Source organism: Pinus tabuliformis, chromosome 5_1 (assembly GCF_031772625.1).
Source record: "Pinus tabuliformis cultivar Carrire ecotype Pingquan chromosome 5_1, CPIR1, whole genome shotgun sequence".
Taxonomy (NCBI): domain Eukaryota; kingdom Viridiplantae; phylum Streptophyta; class Pinopsida; order Pinales; family Pinaceae; genus Pinus; species Pinus tabuliformis.
This window is the reverse complement of record NC_142305.1, coordinates 526,512,441-526,525,339: the sequence shown is the minus strand read 5'-3', so window position 1 is coordinate 526,525,339 and position 12,899 is coordinate 526,512,441. Positions and strand designations below refer to the sequence as shown.

Below are 12,899 nucleotides of genomic sequence, written 5' to 3'. Positions count from 1 at the left end.
CTGCAACTCCGTTATAAAAACATTCCGGCCATAGCAGGGATTTTGAATCGGTTTTTTATCACTGCCGACTGCGAAGACTGACTGTTGCCATTTCCATTGGGCTGTCTTTTGAAATGGGTGTTGTATTCATGAATTGGCAACGCGTGATCCGCTTCTCAATTACTCAATTCATTGTCTGCTTGGCATGCCTATCCAACATCGCTTTAGCAGGGGGGTTGATGGGTGAAGAAGTGACCGGTTCTGCTAATGTTCCCGGTATAGGATTGGCCTGCTTAGGCAATCTGGCAGTGTTTGTCACAAGTTTGCTACGAGGCAGGCTTGATTTGGAATTGGGTGGCAGGGATGTTCTCGCCACCATGAGAGGTCCCACACTTGAGGACATCAATAATGGGTTCGGACACACAACATCCACAGATTACTCTAAAGTTTCTGTGGTCATGTTATCAAACTGCGCGCCCAATCTTTCGATGAAGCAGTTTATGAAGTATATATCCAATGCCTATAATGTGCACTCCACCGTCCTCCAATTCTTTCCTGTGAAATCTCCTCCATCGAAGGGAAACACCCATGAATGTAAATGCATCGTATTCAGCGCAATTGAAGCGGTCATAATCTTGCTTGCTGATCAGCTTCCTGGAACGCTGAAACGTCTCTCGGATTCCCTGTTCCTACTGCCATCTGAGCAATGCTTCAAAAACGGTTGCCATGGATGCAAGGAGAAACTGCTGTATGCGAAGGATGAAAATGGCAACAAGAAACTCACAGAGGATGACGAGTTCGGAAAGAAGTTTTTGACAGAGCATGAGGACAAGATCAAGATCGCGCAAATAAAGAGATCAGCAATTTTTGAGACACTTAAGAATTTTCAGGACGAAGAGCATAAATGCATCTGCATCCCACTTTGTCCATTGGGGCATGACTATTGGACAAAGCTGTTGAGCAGATCCTTCGGAATCAGAGACACACAGAATGCTGAGCCAGAAAATTTCAGCACTGCTTCTTTAATAGTCCCAAGGTTAACAGAAGTATTAATAAACGTTGTACTCACAGTATGGTTTAGAGTTGATGGCTTCTCTAGCTCTGTTGTTGCTCGAAGGGCTATACGAGACTATGTTGTGGACAGCAAAGGAAGTGGGTTTGGTGCAAATGCGTTTCTGACCAAAGCTGAGTCCCGGGTTCAATCCCGAGATAACTTCAAATATGTTTGCCATGTGCTGAGCTTCAGAGGTAAACTTGGTATCAGAGCCTTCTCGTTTATGGTGGGCAGTGTCAATTTCATATGCTCCATTAGCTGGGTTGTGCTGATTGCAATTCATGGAAGCGTTGGGAAATGGTTTGATGGTCACCCCACAACACTGTCTAAACCTAGAGTAACAGTGATAATGGGCATCATGAGTATTTTGTTGGGCATGGACATTTTGCATCTTTACCTGTGTTGGCGTCGTTTTAAAAATTCCCTTTCCAGCCGTTCTAAGAATTCCCTTTCCAGCAGTTTTAAGAATTTCATTTCCAGCAGTTCTAAAAATTCTATGGTTTTGGTAGTCATAATTTTAGAAATAGCAGGCACTGTAGTAATGGGGACTTTGGGCATAAAAGTATTTGGAAAATGGTTATACAGTGCTCTGCATGTTTTAGTCTGGGTGAAGTGGGGAGTTGGTAGTTATCTTCTGGGTGAGTATCCACCAGAATATGAATCTGAAATAGATTATGATAATGGGATTTTGGTGTACTCTTCCTTATTCTTGCTAAACTCAGTTTTGGCGGGAGTTAGAGTCTCCTGGAAGTATCCACTTGAGTTAGAAGAGCTAATGTTCTGAGTTTATCACAAACCCTGTGAACATTATTGTAATAAATGGTTTGATTATAGTTAAATCTATCGCGTTTAACTAATGTTTTATCATTTTTTTTTGGTTGTTTTATCAATTTGATTTTTTTAGTTTTTATTTTGCTCTAAGTATCATTTTAAATAGGGATGATACACTTTAATATCATGTGGTCTCTAAAATAACAGACAATTTGATGACTAAACATTTGAAAAACCAAAAAAATAGATAAATACTTTAATACAGATGCTGAGCCATGACTCAGATATAAAAAAAAGAAGAATGTGCTTTCCTGACCCTACCATGACGGTGCCCAACCAGTGAGTAGGCCAGCATGGTTGAGTTGCCCCAGGACAGGTGTCAGACAATGAAGTGCGCCTCTCACATTAAAAAAATATATCACTCAGCTATGAAAAAATATATTATTGATATGCAAGTCAAAGGAAATTAAAGTAAAGGAACATTTTAAGAAATTATGGAAATTTGACATTAAAGGAGATTATGAAAGTAAGAGAATATTTTAAAGAGTTCTGCAAATTAGAAATTTATAAATAATGTAGAAATACATAGATCGTGTATAATAATTATTTATAAATATTTGTTTATAAAATAAAATATTTAAGGGCTTTCATGTTTATGTGAGATTGATCTTAAAAAAAATTGAATGTTTATTAGTATAGTTTAATTGAAATTAAAAAATTATAATTTAATAAATGTTTGATAATAATATTTGATTTTTTAAAATTTACTTTAAAAACAAAAATTAATTTTAATATTTTATATTTTATTAATGTTTTGTTTAGATCAAATAATTTTAATTTATTTATTAATAATTATTAGATGAATTAATTTCTATTAAATATTTTTAGTAATAGTTACTATAGAGGGTTGATGGATAATCTCAAAGGTAGTTATGTTTTTTTTTTTCATTTTCAATTAATTAATAAAAAGATATGTCTAGATATGTTATTGGACTTTTATTGTTTTTTGTTGTTTTAGTGTGTATTTTTCTTGTTACATGCTTTTTTTAATGTATATATGTTTAACTAATATATATATATAGATATTTTAAGGTAAGGGTCAAGATGATATGCAAAAGGGTCAATTTCTACAAACTTCAAGCCTACAACAACTAAACCCCGAAAATATTGGCAACCCTTGTAGCTATGTGCCACTCCAACGCAATCCCCAACTATCTTAGCCCACATGTTTCCTCTTTTTGGGGACCTCCCCATCAATTACCCTCTTGATAAATCACATGGCATCCTCATTTAGTATGAAGTACCCCGATGTGAAGGAGCTCATTGATTTTTCTAACAACCTTCCTAGATCCCTTATCTTCCACCTGCAATCAAATTACTCCACCCATGAAAACACTAGACCAAGGAAAAAAACTTGCATCCCTCTTATTCCACCACGTACCATCTGCAATTACTCTCAAGTTTCTTGCGATTATGGCCTCTCGACCCCCACACCCTCACTACCTCGTCATAGCTCCCCTCCTTCATAGGACATGGACATTCCCTCATCCCACACTCCATCCCCCACTTTTTCCCCTACCTTCCCCCTACCCCCCACAATGGATATAGAGGACATTGTCTCTTTAAGATCCCCATGTAGAAAATATTATGCCCACTCCCTCCCCAAAATAAACCCATCAAGACCAATCCCTCACCTGTCACTATGGTTGTAGGTCAAGATATCCCTATCAATGCAATCGCAAATGTGATGGCAAAAACTCTGTGGGATTTTTCAATGGAAAAAATCCCTCCACACTGACGTTAAATAATTGGATCTCCTCCTCATGGAGCCCTTTGCTTGGTTATTTGCCAAATTGTTTTCTCTTTGTCCAGAATTTGATTGCTTTTGATTTCACACTTCAAAGGATTGATCCTCGATAACTTATCGTGATTGGTCATGGGGGGCCTCTAGCCTCTAGTTGACACCTTGAGCCACATATTTTGACCCAACTAGAGAATCAACCACAAAGAAAAGTGTGGGATATACTATCAATGCTTCACCTAATATACTTGTCGAAACATATTTTAGTCGCCACGGGCAGGGATGAGGGGAATTAGATGATTTCCTCATATTGAATAGACTTGTGTAATAAAAGAGGATAAACAACGACTCTAGCTACAAGTGGAGGTGGATGTGTGAGAGGGTTTCCTAGGGAAGATTCATATAATACATGATAATATCTCCTAGACGCAAAGGATATATTATTAGTGACTTCCCTTTAGGTGTTTCATATGTCATGTGGTTGGACACCTCAAGCACCAATACTAGGGTTTTGGTCTGCCTATGAAAGGAAACAAATGAATCCGGGTAAAAAAATATGTGAATATTTTGAAAGACCACAGAGACTCCACATAAGGCTAGATAAGTTTGCAAATGTGCATGACTACAAGGATCCAGGCGGAGATACTAGCTCACGACTCCTAAAAACATGGTAAGCATACATTTTCCTTCCCCCGTTTCCCACATAAGCTTTATTTCTATGTCTATAGCAAATTTTTAGACATACAGATTAACTTCACATACCACTCTTCCCTCTCTAGCTTCTTTGACCCTCCCCTCCCCTCTATTTTTGGTCTCCCATCCCCCCTCTATTATCTCATTTTCCCCCACTACCCATGCCTTCAGCGCTCCCCCTGGATTTATGCCTTCCACTCCTCCCCTTCCCCTATGCCTTTTGATTCTCGTAACAACCAGGATCCCTTAGAGTCAAGAACTGATACCTTGGTTGTCCCCTCCAACCTTGTTCCCCCTAACCCCCTCTCCTCCAAGCCCCCATATGAACTCAAGCCTCATTCCAAACCCTTAGATACTATACCCTCTTGGGTGGTTTAACTCTAAACCCCTTTCTCCCCAACCCTGTTGGTCGAAAATCCAACCTTTGAAAAGTGTAGTATAAATCCATCTTGGATATCAGTAAGGGAAAACAAATGACTATCTCTAGGACCCTTAAAGAAGAAAATTCACTCAACTCCATCCCTTAATTATGATACTCTCTTACAACACCAGAGGGTTGGATTGTAGTATATTTGACCTGCAAATACATTAAATTGCAAATATGTCCAATAATTTCAATACAAATACAAGAACGAAATATAGAAGCTTTAGATCTTTATTAATATCAAACCCTTGAGGTAGGGACACCATACAACTACTCCTTAATGAAGGATATCACTCCATAAGCCATATGTTTGTCAATACAACAATACTTGACATCTCTCAACAGAGATTCTCTAGCCTCTATATAGGCTTCATACATACAAAACCATGGGTCTCTCAATACTATACATATAATACAATGGACTTATCACATTATTCCCCAACTACTTGTGGTCCCTTGCATAATGTGGGTTAACCACTTTATTTATTAATTATGACTCATTTATTTATCATACTTACATTATTCCCTTGGGTACCTCCTTCTGTATCCCATATTACCCCCCTAGGTATACTACATTCTATCCCCCTTAAGCATTTGTTATCCTCGAAACATGAGAAGAACACAAATAATAAGATACTCAAAAGAGTAGTGCAATGGTACCATGCACGTGCTTCTAGCCATTCCGAGGAAATGTTAACACTAGATTTAGTTGGTGCCTCGCTCGCTTGAGATGGAAGTTGGTTTTGGTGGTTCTTCTATTATGATGTGTCATGGATGGATCTCCGCACCTCTCTCTGTGTCGTCCCAGGGTTCTTGTCCTTATTACTAATTAGTTTCCATCTTGTTGGTTGTTTTCTTGTTAGGTGATGTGGGTGGTGATATGCTGAAACTTTAACTGGTGGTATATATTTTGTTACTTCCTGCACTATTGGTGCTTGAGTGGTGTCTGGTGTTTTTTCTGGTACCTGGTTTGATGTTTGTGTTTGGTTGTCTACCATCAAAGGTTCATCATCTGATATGTCAGTGTCATTAGAGTTTTTTGTTTCTACCTCTACAGTATCTTCCTGGTTCCTAATGGAAATATCCTGCAAGGTAATTTTCTTCTTTTTATACCATAGCTTCAGGAATTTCTTTTGTACATTAATATTAATGGTGCCCATTGAGTCCATCCAAGGATACCCCAAAACAACATCTACCTTATCCATGTCTAAAGTGTAAAAGTCAACATGTAATACATATTTATTCATGGTCTCCTTCAAGTCCTTAAATATTTGAATAGGCGCCCCATCAACCCGTGTGCGCAATATGTTGTGTTGGAACTTGCAAGCGTTTGGCCAATTTAAGATTCATTAGATTATGCTTGCAACTAGAGTGAATAACAATAATGATCTTCTCTTTTAGAATACTTCCATGAACCTGTAGTATGGAGATATCCGTAAGAAACAACCCTTTATGTTTCTTATTATACTATCTTCTAGCATGGGACCATTTTTCCAAAAGGACTTTTTCAAATTTTTCATCAGGAAGGCTTACCAACTTCTTTTTGTCAAGTGAGTCCCACCATATGGTAGCCTCATCTCTAAATTTAATCCATGCTACCTCTTTCCAAACTCTTAGACATGTTGACTTTTCCCTTATTAGGAATTCTTCAATAGTAGGGCCATCATCTTTTCTTGTAAACTTCATCTTGCTAGAACCCTTAAAATAGAGTAAGGATTTTGAAGAAAATCACTTACTTTGGAAAAAATTTAAAATGGGCATAACTCGGTCAATATAACATTGAATCCTTATTATAACATATTTTTGGAAATGAAATGACCCTTCTGCATCTTCCCAATTGATTGAAATCATGATTTGGGTGCTCTGGAAACATAGATTCGTGTTGCAATTATCCGACAATCACAAAAATTTCATAAAAAAAGATGATTTTCAATCAGCAATATCTTCCTCATCTGGACTCCAATTCGACCAACTGTTCTTTTGAAATGGGGTGATTTTTCAAGAGGATCTCATATCTACCATTATTTTTCTGAACTCTGTACAAAAATTGTAAAATATTACAAGACAGCCACCATCCACAAATTGTTGTGAGAAAAAATTCTGCAAAACAATTGATTTAAAATCAATGATATCTCCCTCATCCGGGCTCTGATTTGACTGCTTTTTTTTTTTTGAAATTTGGTACTTTTTTCAATAGGAATTCAAATATGTAATTTTGTTTGCAATTTTTTCACCAAATTTTCATATCTTATCTGTAAACACGTCACCCAAAAATTTCCTACAAAAAATGAAAAAAAATCTCCCCACTTTGCCCAAGAAAGAGCTCTAATACCACTTGTAATAGATATGACCTGCAAATATATTAAATTACAAATATGTCCAATAACTACCAATAATCTCAATACAAATACAAGAATGAAATATAGAAGCTTCATATCTTTATTAATATCAAACCCTTGAGGTAGGGCAACACTATACAACTACTCCTTAAGGAAGGAGATCACTCCACAAGCCATATGCTTGTCAATACAACAATACTTGACATCTCTCAATGGAAAGCCTATAGCCTCTATATAGGCTTCATATATACAATACTATGGGTCTCTCAATACCATACATCTAATACAATGGTCTTATCTCATTATTTCTAACTACTTGTGGTCCCTTGCATAATGTGGACTAACCACTTTATTTATTAGTTATGGCCTATTTATTTATCATCCTTACATTATTACATTACATTATTCCCTTGGGCACCTCCCTTTGTACCCCATATTATCCCCCCTAGGTATACTACATGTACGAGGCTTAAAAAAACCTTACCCTCCACTACCTCATAAAAAATCACAATCCTAATATCATTCTAATCTAGGAAACATGATCGATGATGCCAAAGTCAAGTTGGATATACAATATATATTAAAGGATTGTTCTTTCGTGACTTTAGATGTAGAAGGACACTCATGTGAACTACTAATAAGGTGGAATATGAACTTCAGGGCCCTCACCTCCACCTCTTACAAATCCATTGTTATGGTCACACTGGAATCATTGGAGCTTGGAATGAATTTTTTTGTAATCAATATATATGGGCCTTACAATGATCACATCTCCTTCTAGAATGTTCTCACAGATTCTAGTGCCTACTCCACCCCTTATGTCATCCTTGGCAGATATCTTAATCTCACCCTATCCTTAAGGGAGATCTAGGGTAACAACCCTAGACCAAACCCATTCAATGGATTCTTCTCTAATTTGTTTGTTTTTCTCTACCTTATCAACATTTAACCCCTAAAGGTATCCCCCCCAGAAAAATTTACACACAAATGAGGATGCCATATCCAAAAGGCTCGACAAGTTCCTCATTTCAGATGATTTTCCCAACCTCGATACTATCTCGCAATGGATTTTGAGATCATATCCCCATTTTTCTTAGATCAATTTTCGATTCAGATAAACGTCAACACCCACTTTGTTTCAACCACTCTTGGTTTTCTAAAGAGGATTTTAAAAAGATGGTTGAGGACACATGGTCACACTCACATCCCTCATGACTGAACTCCTATATGTATTAATTTGCAGAAAACATTTCCAGATGCCTGTGAAAGGATGGTCTCGACATCATAAAGAAACTCAATAAACCTATTTAAATAAAGTGGAATAAAACATAAAATTATTGTTGAGCTGAGAGGCTCATTCTACAATCCAGTATGAGGGGGATGTGTAAGTTTGTCTATCCGTCCATTGAGTTGACTCGTGTCGTTTTAAAATAAAAATAAAAATTATGCTCTAAATAGAAAAATAATGTCGACTATAATAAAAAAATTGAAAATGCTATAAAGAAATTAGAAGTAAAAGAAATGTGAGTAAGTGTTTAAATCTTATACTTTTCAAAAATATTTCAACAGTAAATTTAAATAAACTATTTGAAGATCTATGTTAACTAATTTATGTTGATATAAACTTCATATATATCTATATATAGAAAGAAAAAAAATTGTTAAAATAAAAATATTTTAATGTTGTATATAAAAAAATATTCAATTTGGGTTATCAATAAAATATCTTAATACGAATTAATATTGACATATACGTAAAAATATATTAATAATAAAAATAATTTTAATTTGCACTATAAAATGTTTCTATGTACATGTTATGGAAAATATTTTAATTTAAGTATATTTACGCAGTGCATTATATTAGATATCATTTTTGGGATTCAACTGCGTTAATAAGTCATTCAAACGTATGACCATTTCCATGAGAGGTAGTCGTAACTGACTAATTTCTCATGATTTTAATGTCAATTATATATATTATATATCATTTAAAAAAAAATATATGCATATAACATGAAAAAATTAAGTTTTTATGGTTACAACTTATATTTGGTCATATATATACTCTATATAGCATTCAAAAATACAATTTAAACAATGAAAAATAACACATTGCATTTTACACTCTAAAGAAGTTTGTATATGAAGAAATTTGATCCCTCTTAGCTCATATTAGATCCATACTTAAGATGGATCTATGTTGGTATCTTTGAGCTGAGAGGCTCATTCTACAACCTAATATGAGGGGGATATATAAGTTTGTATGTACGTCCGTTGAGTTGACACATGCCCTTTTAAAATAAAAATAAAAATTATGCTCTAAATAGAAAAATAATGTCGGTTATAATAAATTTTTTTTGAATATGCTATAAAGAAATTAGAAGTAAAAAAATGGGAGTAAAGTGTTTAAATCTTATACTTTTCAAAAATATTTCAACGGTAGATTTAAATAAACTATTTGAAGATCTATGTTAACTAATTTACGTTGATGTCAACTTCATATATATCTATATATAGAAAAAAATTGTTAAAATAAAATATTTTAATGTTGTATATAAAAAATATTCAATGTGGGTTATCAATAAAACATTTTAATACGAATTAATATTGACATATACATAAAATTATATTAATAATAAAAAACCATTTTAATTTGAACTATAAAATGTTTCTATATACATGTTATGTAAAATATTTTAATGTCAATTATGTATATATTATATATCATTTTAAAAAAAGTATGCATATAACATGAAAAAATTAAGTTTTATGGTTAAAACTTTAATTTGATCATATATATACTTTATATAGCATTCAAAAATACAATTTAAACAATGAAAAATAACACATTGAATTTTGCACTCTAAAGAAGTTTGTACATGAAGAAATTTGATCCCTCTCGGCTCATATTAGATCCGTACTTAAGATGGATCTATGCTGGTATCTTAATTCCAATGGGGTCTTCTCGAAGGATGTGTCAACCATTTTTAGAGAATTGGAACATAAGAGATATGATCTTCCTAAAAAAAAGAAGATCGAATGACACCTTAAAAGTAGAGTTGTGTGGATTAGTGAGGGTGACAAAAATTTAAGCTTTTCTATTGCATAGAATAGGGCATACTTTATGAAAAAATATGAAAAAAAGACAGTTACACATCTCCCCCCAGCTGGCCTTGTTGCATCTCCTCATGCAACTCCCAATAATTCCAGTTATGGAACTCTAGCATGTAGTTCTCCTAGTCAAAATCTAGGTGCCCATACTCTCTTGGGTTGTGGTGGAAATTTCTATCAAGTTGAATACATTGAGTCCTCTTTATTTGTTCTTCCAATTATGTATGTGCCTTATAAATTCATGTAGGACACTAGATAAGAAAGTGAAACTTTAACCCATCCCATTAAGATCCAAATCTCATTAATGATTTGTATACAAATATGCTCTATCAAGGGGTAGACTGAAGTAATGATATCCCATGGGACTCCTACTTTTTAGATAATTTGGTTGCTTCTGCCAAATGTCATGGGAAACTAGTAGAGAATCTAAAGAGTGGTTCCTTGCCACTTCTTGATACTCTATTACTACATACCTATGATGATGTTAAATAGTCATTGAATCCCTAGGGTCCTACCTAAATCTTTTATAATCATCCACAATAACCTTGGGTAATGGATATTCATCTTTTACCATAAGTCTAGCCTTTGCTTTTGTCCTAAAATAGAAATATGCCCCTTTCTTCCATTGTATCATGTTAAGAATATAAGATATAAATTCCCTGAGCAAGACACCCTTAATATATGGGTTGGGATTCCAACGAGTGTTATCCTAAAGAAAAAATTGGGTTGGGATTCCAACGAGTGTTATCCTAAAGAAAAAATTAAATTGATATAATTCACATAACAAATTTTATTCCAAAGGCTAAGTGGAAAATAAAATGTATGTGAATTCCTATGGTTTTTTATTTCATGAGGCTGTCCACCTGCCAACCATTTCAACCTAAAGACAATCCATTGTTTGTGCAATAAAATGGGATACATCTTGTAGGGTATCCTAAATGTTATTCCTTCTAGAACCAATTCAGAAGTATCTTTCTTTTGTGCTTGTGTCACGTGCCAAGTGTTCTTTATATTCATGAATCTTTGCCTTCCAGTTGTCCTCTCATGTGAGATACATTGAAAACTATCTTTGCCTCAATTTCTCATTGATTTTTTGGTGGCTCTTCTTGTTTATGATCCCAAGTTTGAAAATATCATCCTTGGTTCACCATTGATACAAATCGAGTTGGATTTGGATGAAGGCATATGTGTTAGTAATAATGTCATGTAAAATAACCTGTATAGTATATTGGGATTATTTAACACATTATTTAGAATAATTATAGGCTCTTAGCTTAGGACCTTCAACCTAATCTATGGATTCTAACAATGTTTTTAAATTACTAACTCCAAGCTTAGCTTGTTGGAGTTTGGACCTAATCTTCTCATTTTAAAATAACTATCTCATGTTTTACCTTCATAAAGCTTGATAGGTCGAGCTGAAAAAATGAAAAGGTTTGGGTCTGAGGAAATTACCTTTCTTCCTTCTAGTTTTCTTAGCTTAGCTAGGTCCGCATCTATCATGTATGAATTTGAAGTTGAAATGTTGAGGCTCTTTCTCCATGAATTCTTCTATCTACTCTTGTGTCGATGGTGTAGGTTCAAGGGTTCTAAATGCACTAGCCACCTCATAACACAAGGTTTCCTCAAATCCTTCTGTTGACCATCATTCCCTTTGAACTAGAGGTGAACTGGGATATTCATCTAACCTTTTAGGGGTTGTTTCATGTGATGGTCCTCGTTTTTCACTCTAGAGAGATTCCCCTAAATCCTCACTATGTTTAGCAATATCTACTTCAATTGATTCCGTAGAAGTTCAAGTGTCGAGGTTAGCAGCTTGCTACCCTTCTTTTCCTTATTAATATTGTGCATACATGGTTTGATAACGAGAATCCTAAGGGGGAGTTGATTTGGAGACTAGTGATTACTTTTGGCCAATGCCCCTTTTAGCAATGAAACCCTGCTCTAGGTTTCATTTGGATACCCTATGGAAAAAATTCCATGGAATATTTAATTTATCCAACTCAGCTGAGATTAATATTTTAATGAGCCCTTGGTGATATAACCTTGTATTGAGGTCCTTCTCTTTATTGCGACTATGGCCATTTTTGTCAGGGTTGTGAGCAAATAAAATGGAATGTACAGTAACTATCTTTCAATAACTAGAAATATGTGTTAATAGTATAATATATATTTTATATACAATGAAATGTTAATTATTTTATTATATTCTTACACAATTTTTTTTAAATGATATTTAAAATGCATCTTTCTTGGAAATATGGTCTTGAACTTTGTGCCTTGACAATGTAGAGATTAAGCCAAAAGAAAAAAACGATTACTTTATTCTTTATAAAGATTGACACTAGTAAAAGGAGCTTAAAAAAATTGTGGTTGTTTTATTCTTCTTGTCTAAGATTGATATTGGTAAAACACTACAACGGAAGAGGAAAATATTGCCTAAAATAACGTCAAAATTTAGTGTTTTTCAGTTCATGAATTGGACATTTTTCTAGGTAAGTTTATCATGGCGCTAGATTTGGCACCATAAATTGCTCTAGAAATAACATCGTAAATAACACCAGAAAAATAGTTCCAGAAATAGCACCATAAATAGTGCCCGAAATAGTGTCCAAAATCTTACCTGGAGTTGCGCCAAAAACGCCATAAGTAGTACCAAGAATAATGTCATAAATAGTGCCTGGAATAGTGCCAAGAATAGAGCTAGAAATAACACGATTTTAT

General features: G+C 34.6%; 1 protein-coding gene across 1 annotated transcript; it reads left to right on the top strand.

Annotated features, from left to right (window-relative positions):
• LOC149165840 (uncharacterized) lies at positions 1 to 1,828 on the top strand. The gene has a single exon (XM_089431205.1). It carries the CDS (start codon positions 114 to 116, stop codon positions 1,815 to 1,817), a length of 1,704 nt encoding a protein of 567 aa, XP_089287331.1. The 5' UTR covers positions 1 to 113; the 3' UTR covers positions 1,818 to 1,828.
• Positions 1,829 to 12,899: the final 11,071 nt, after the last annotated feature.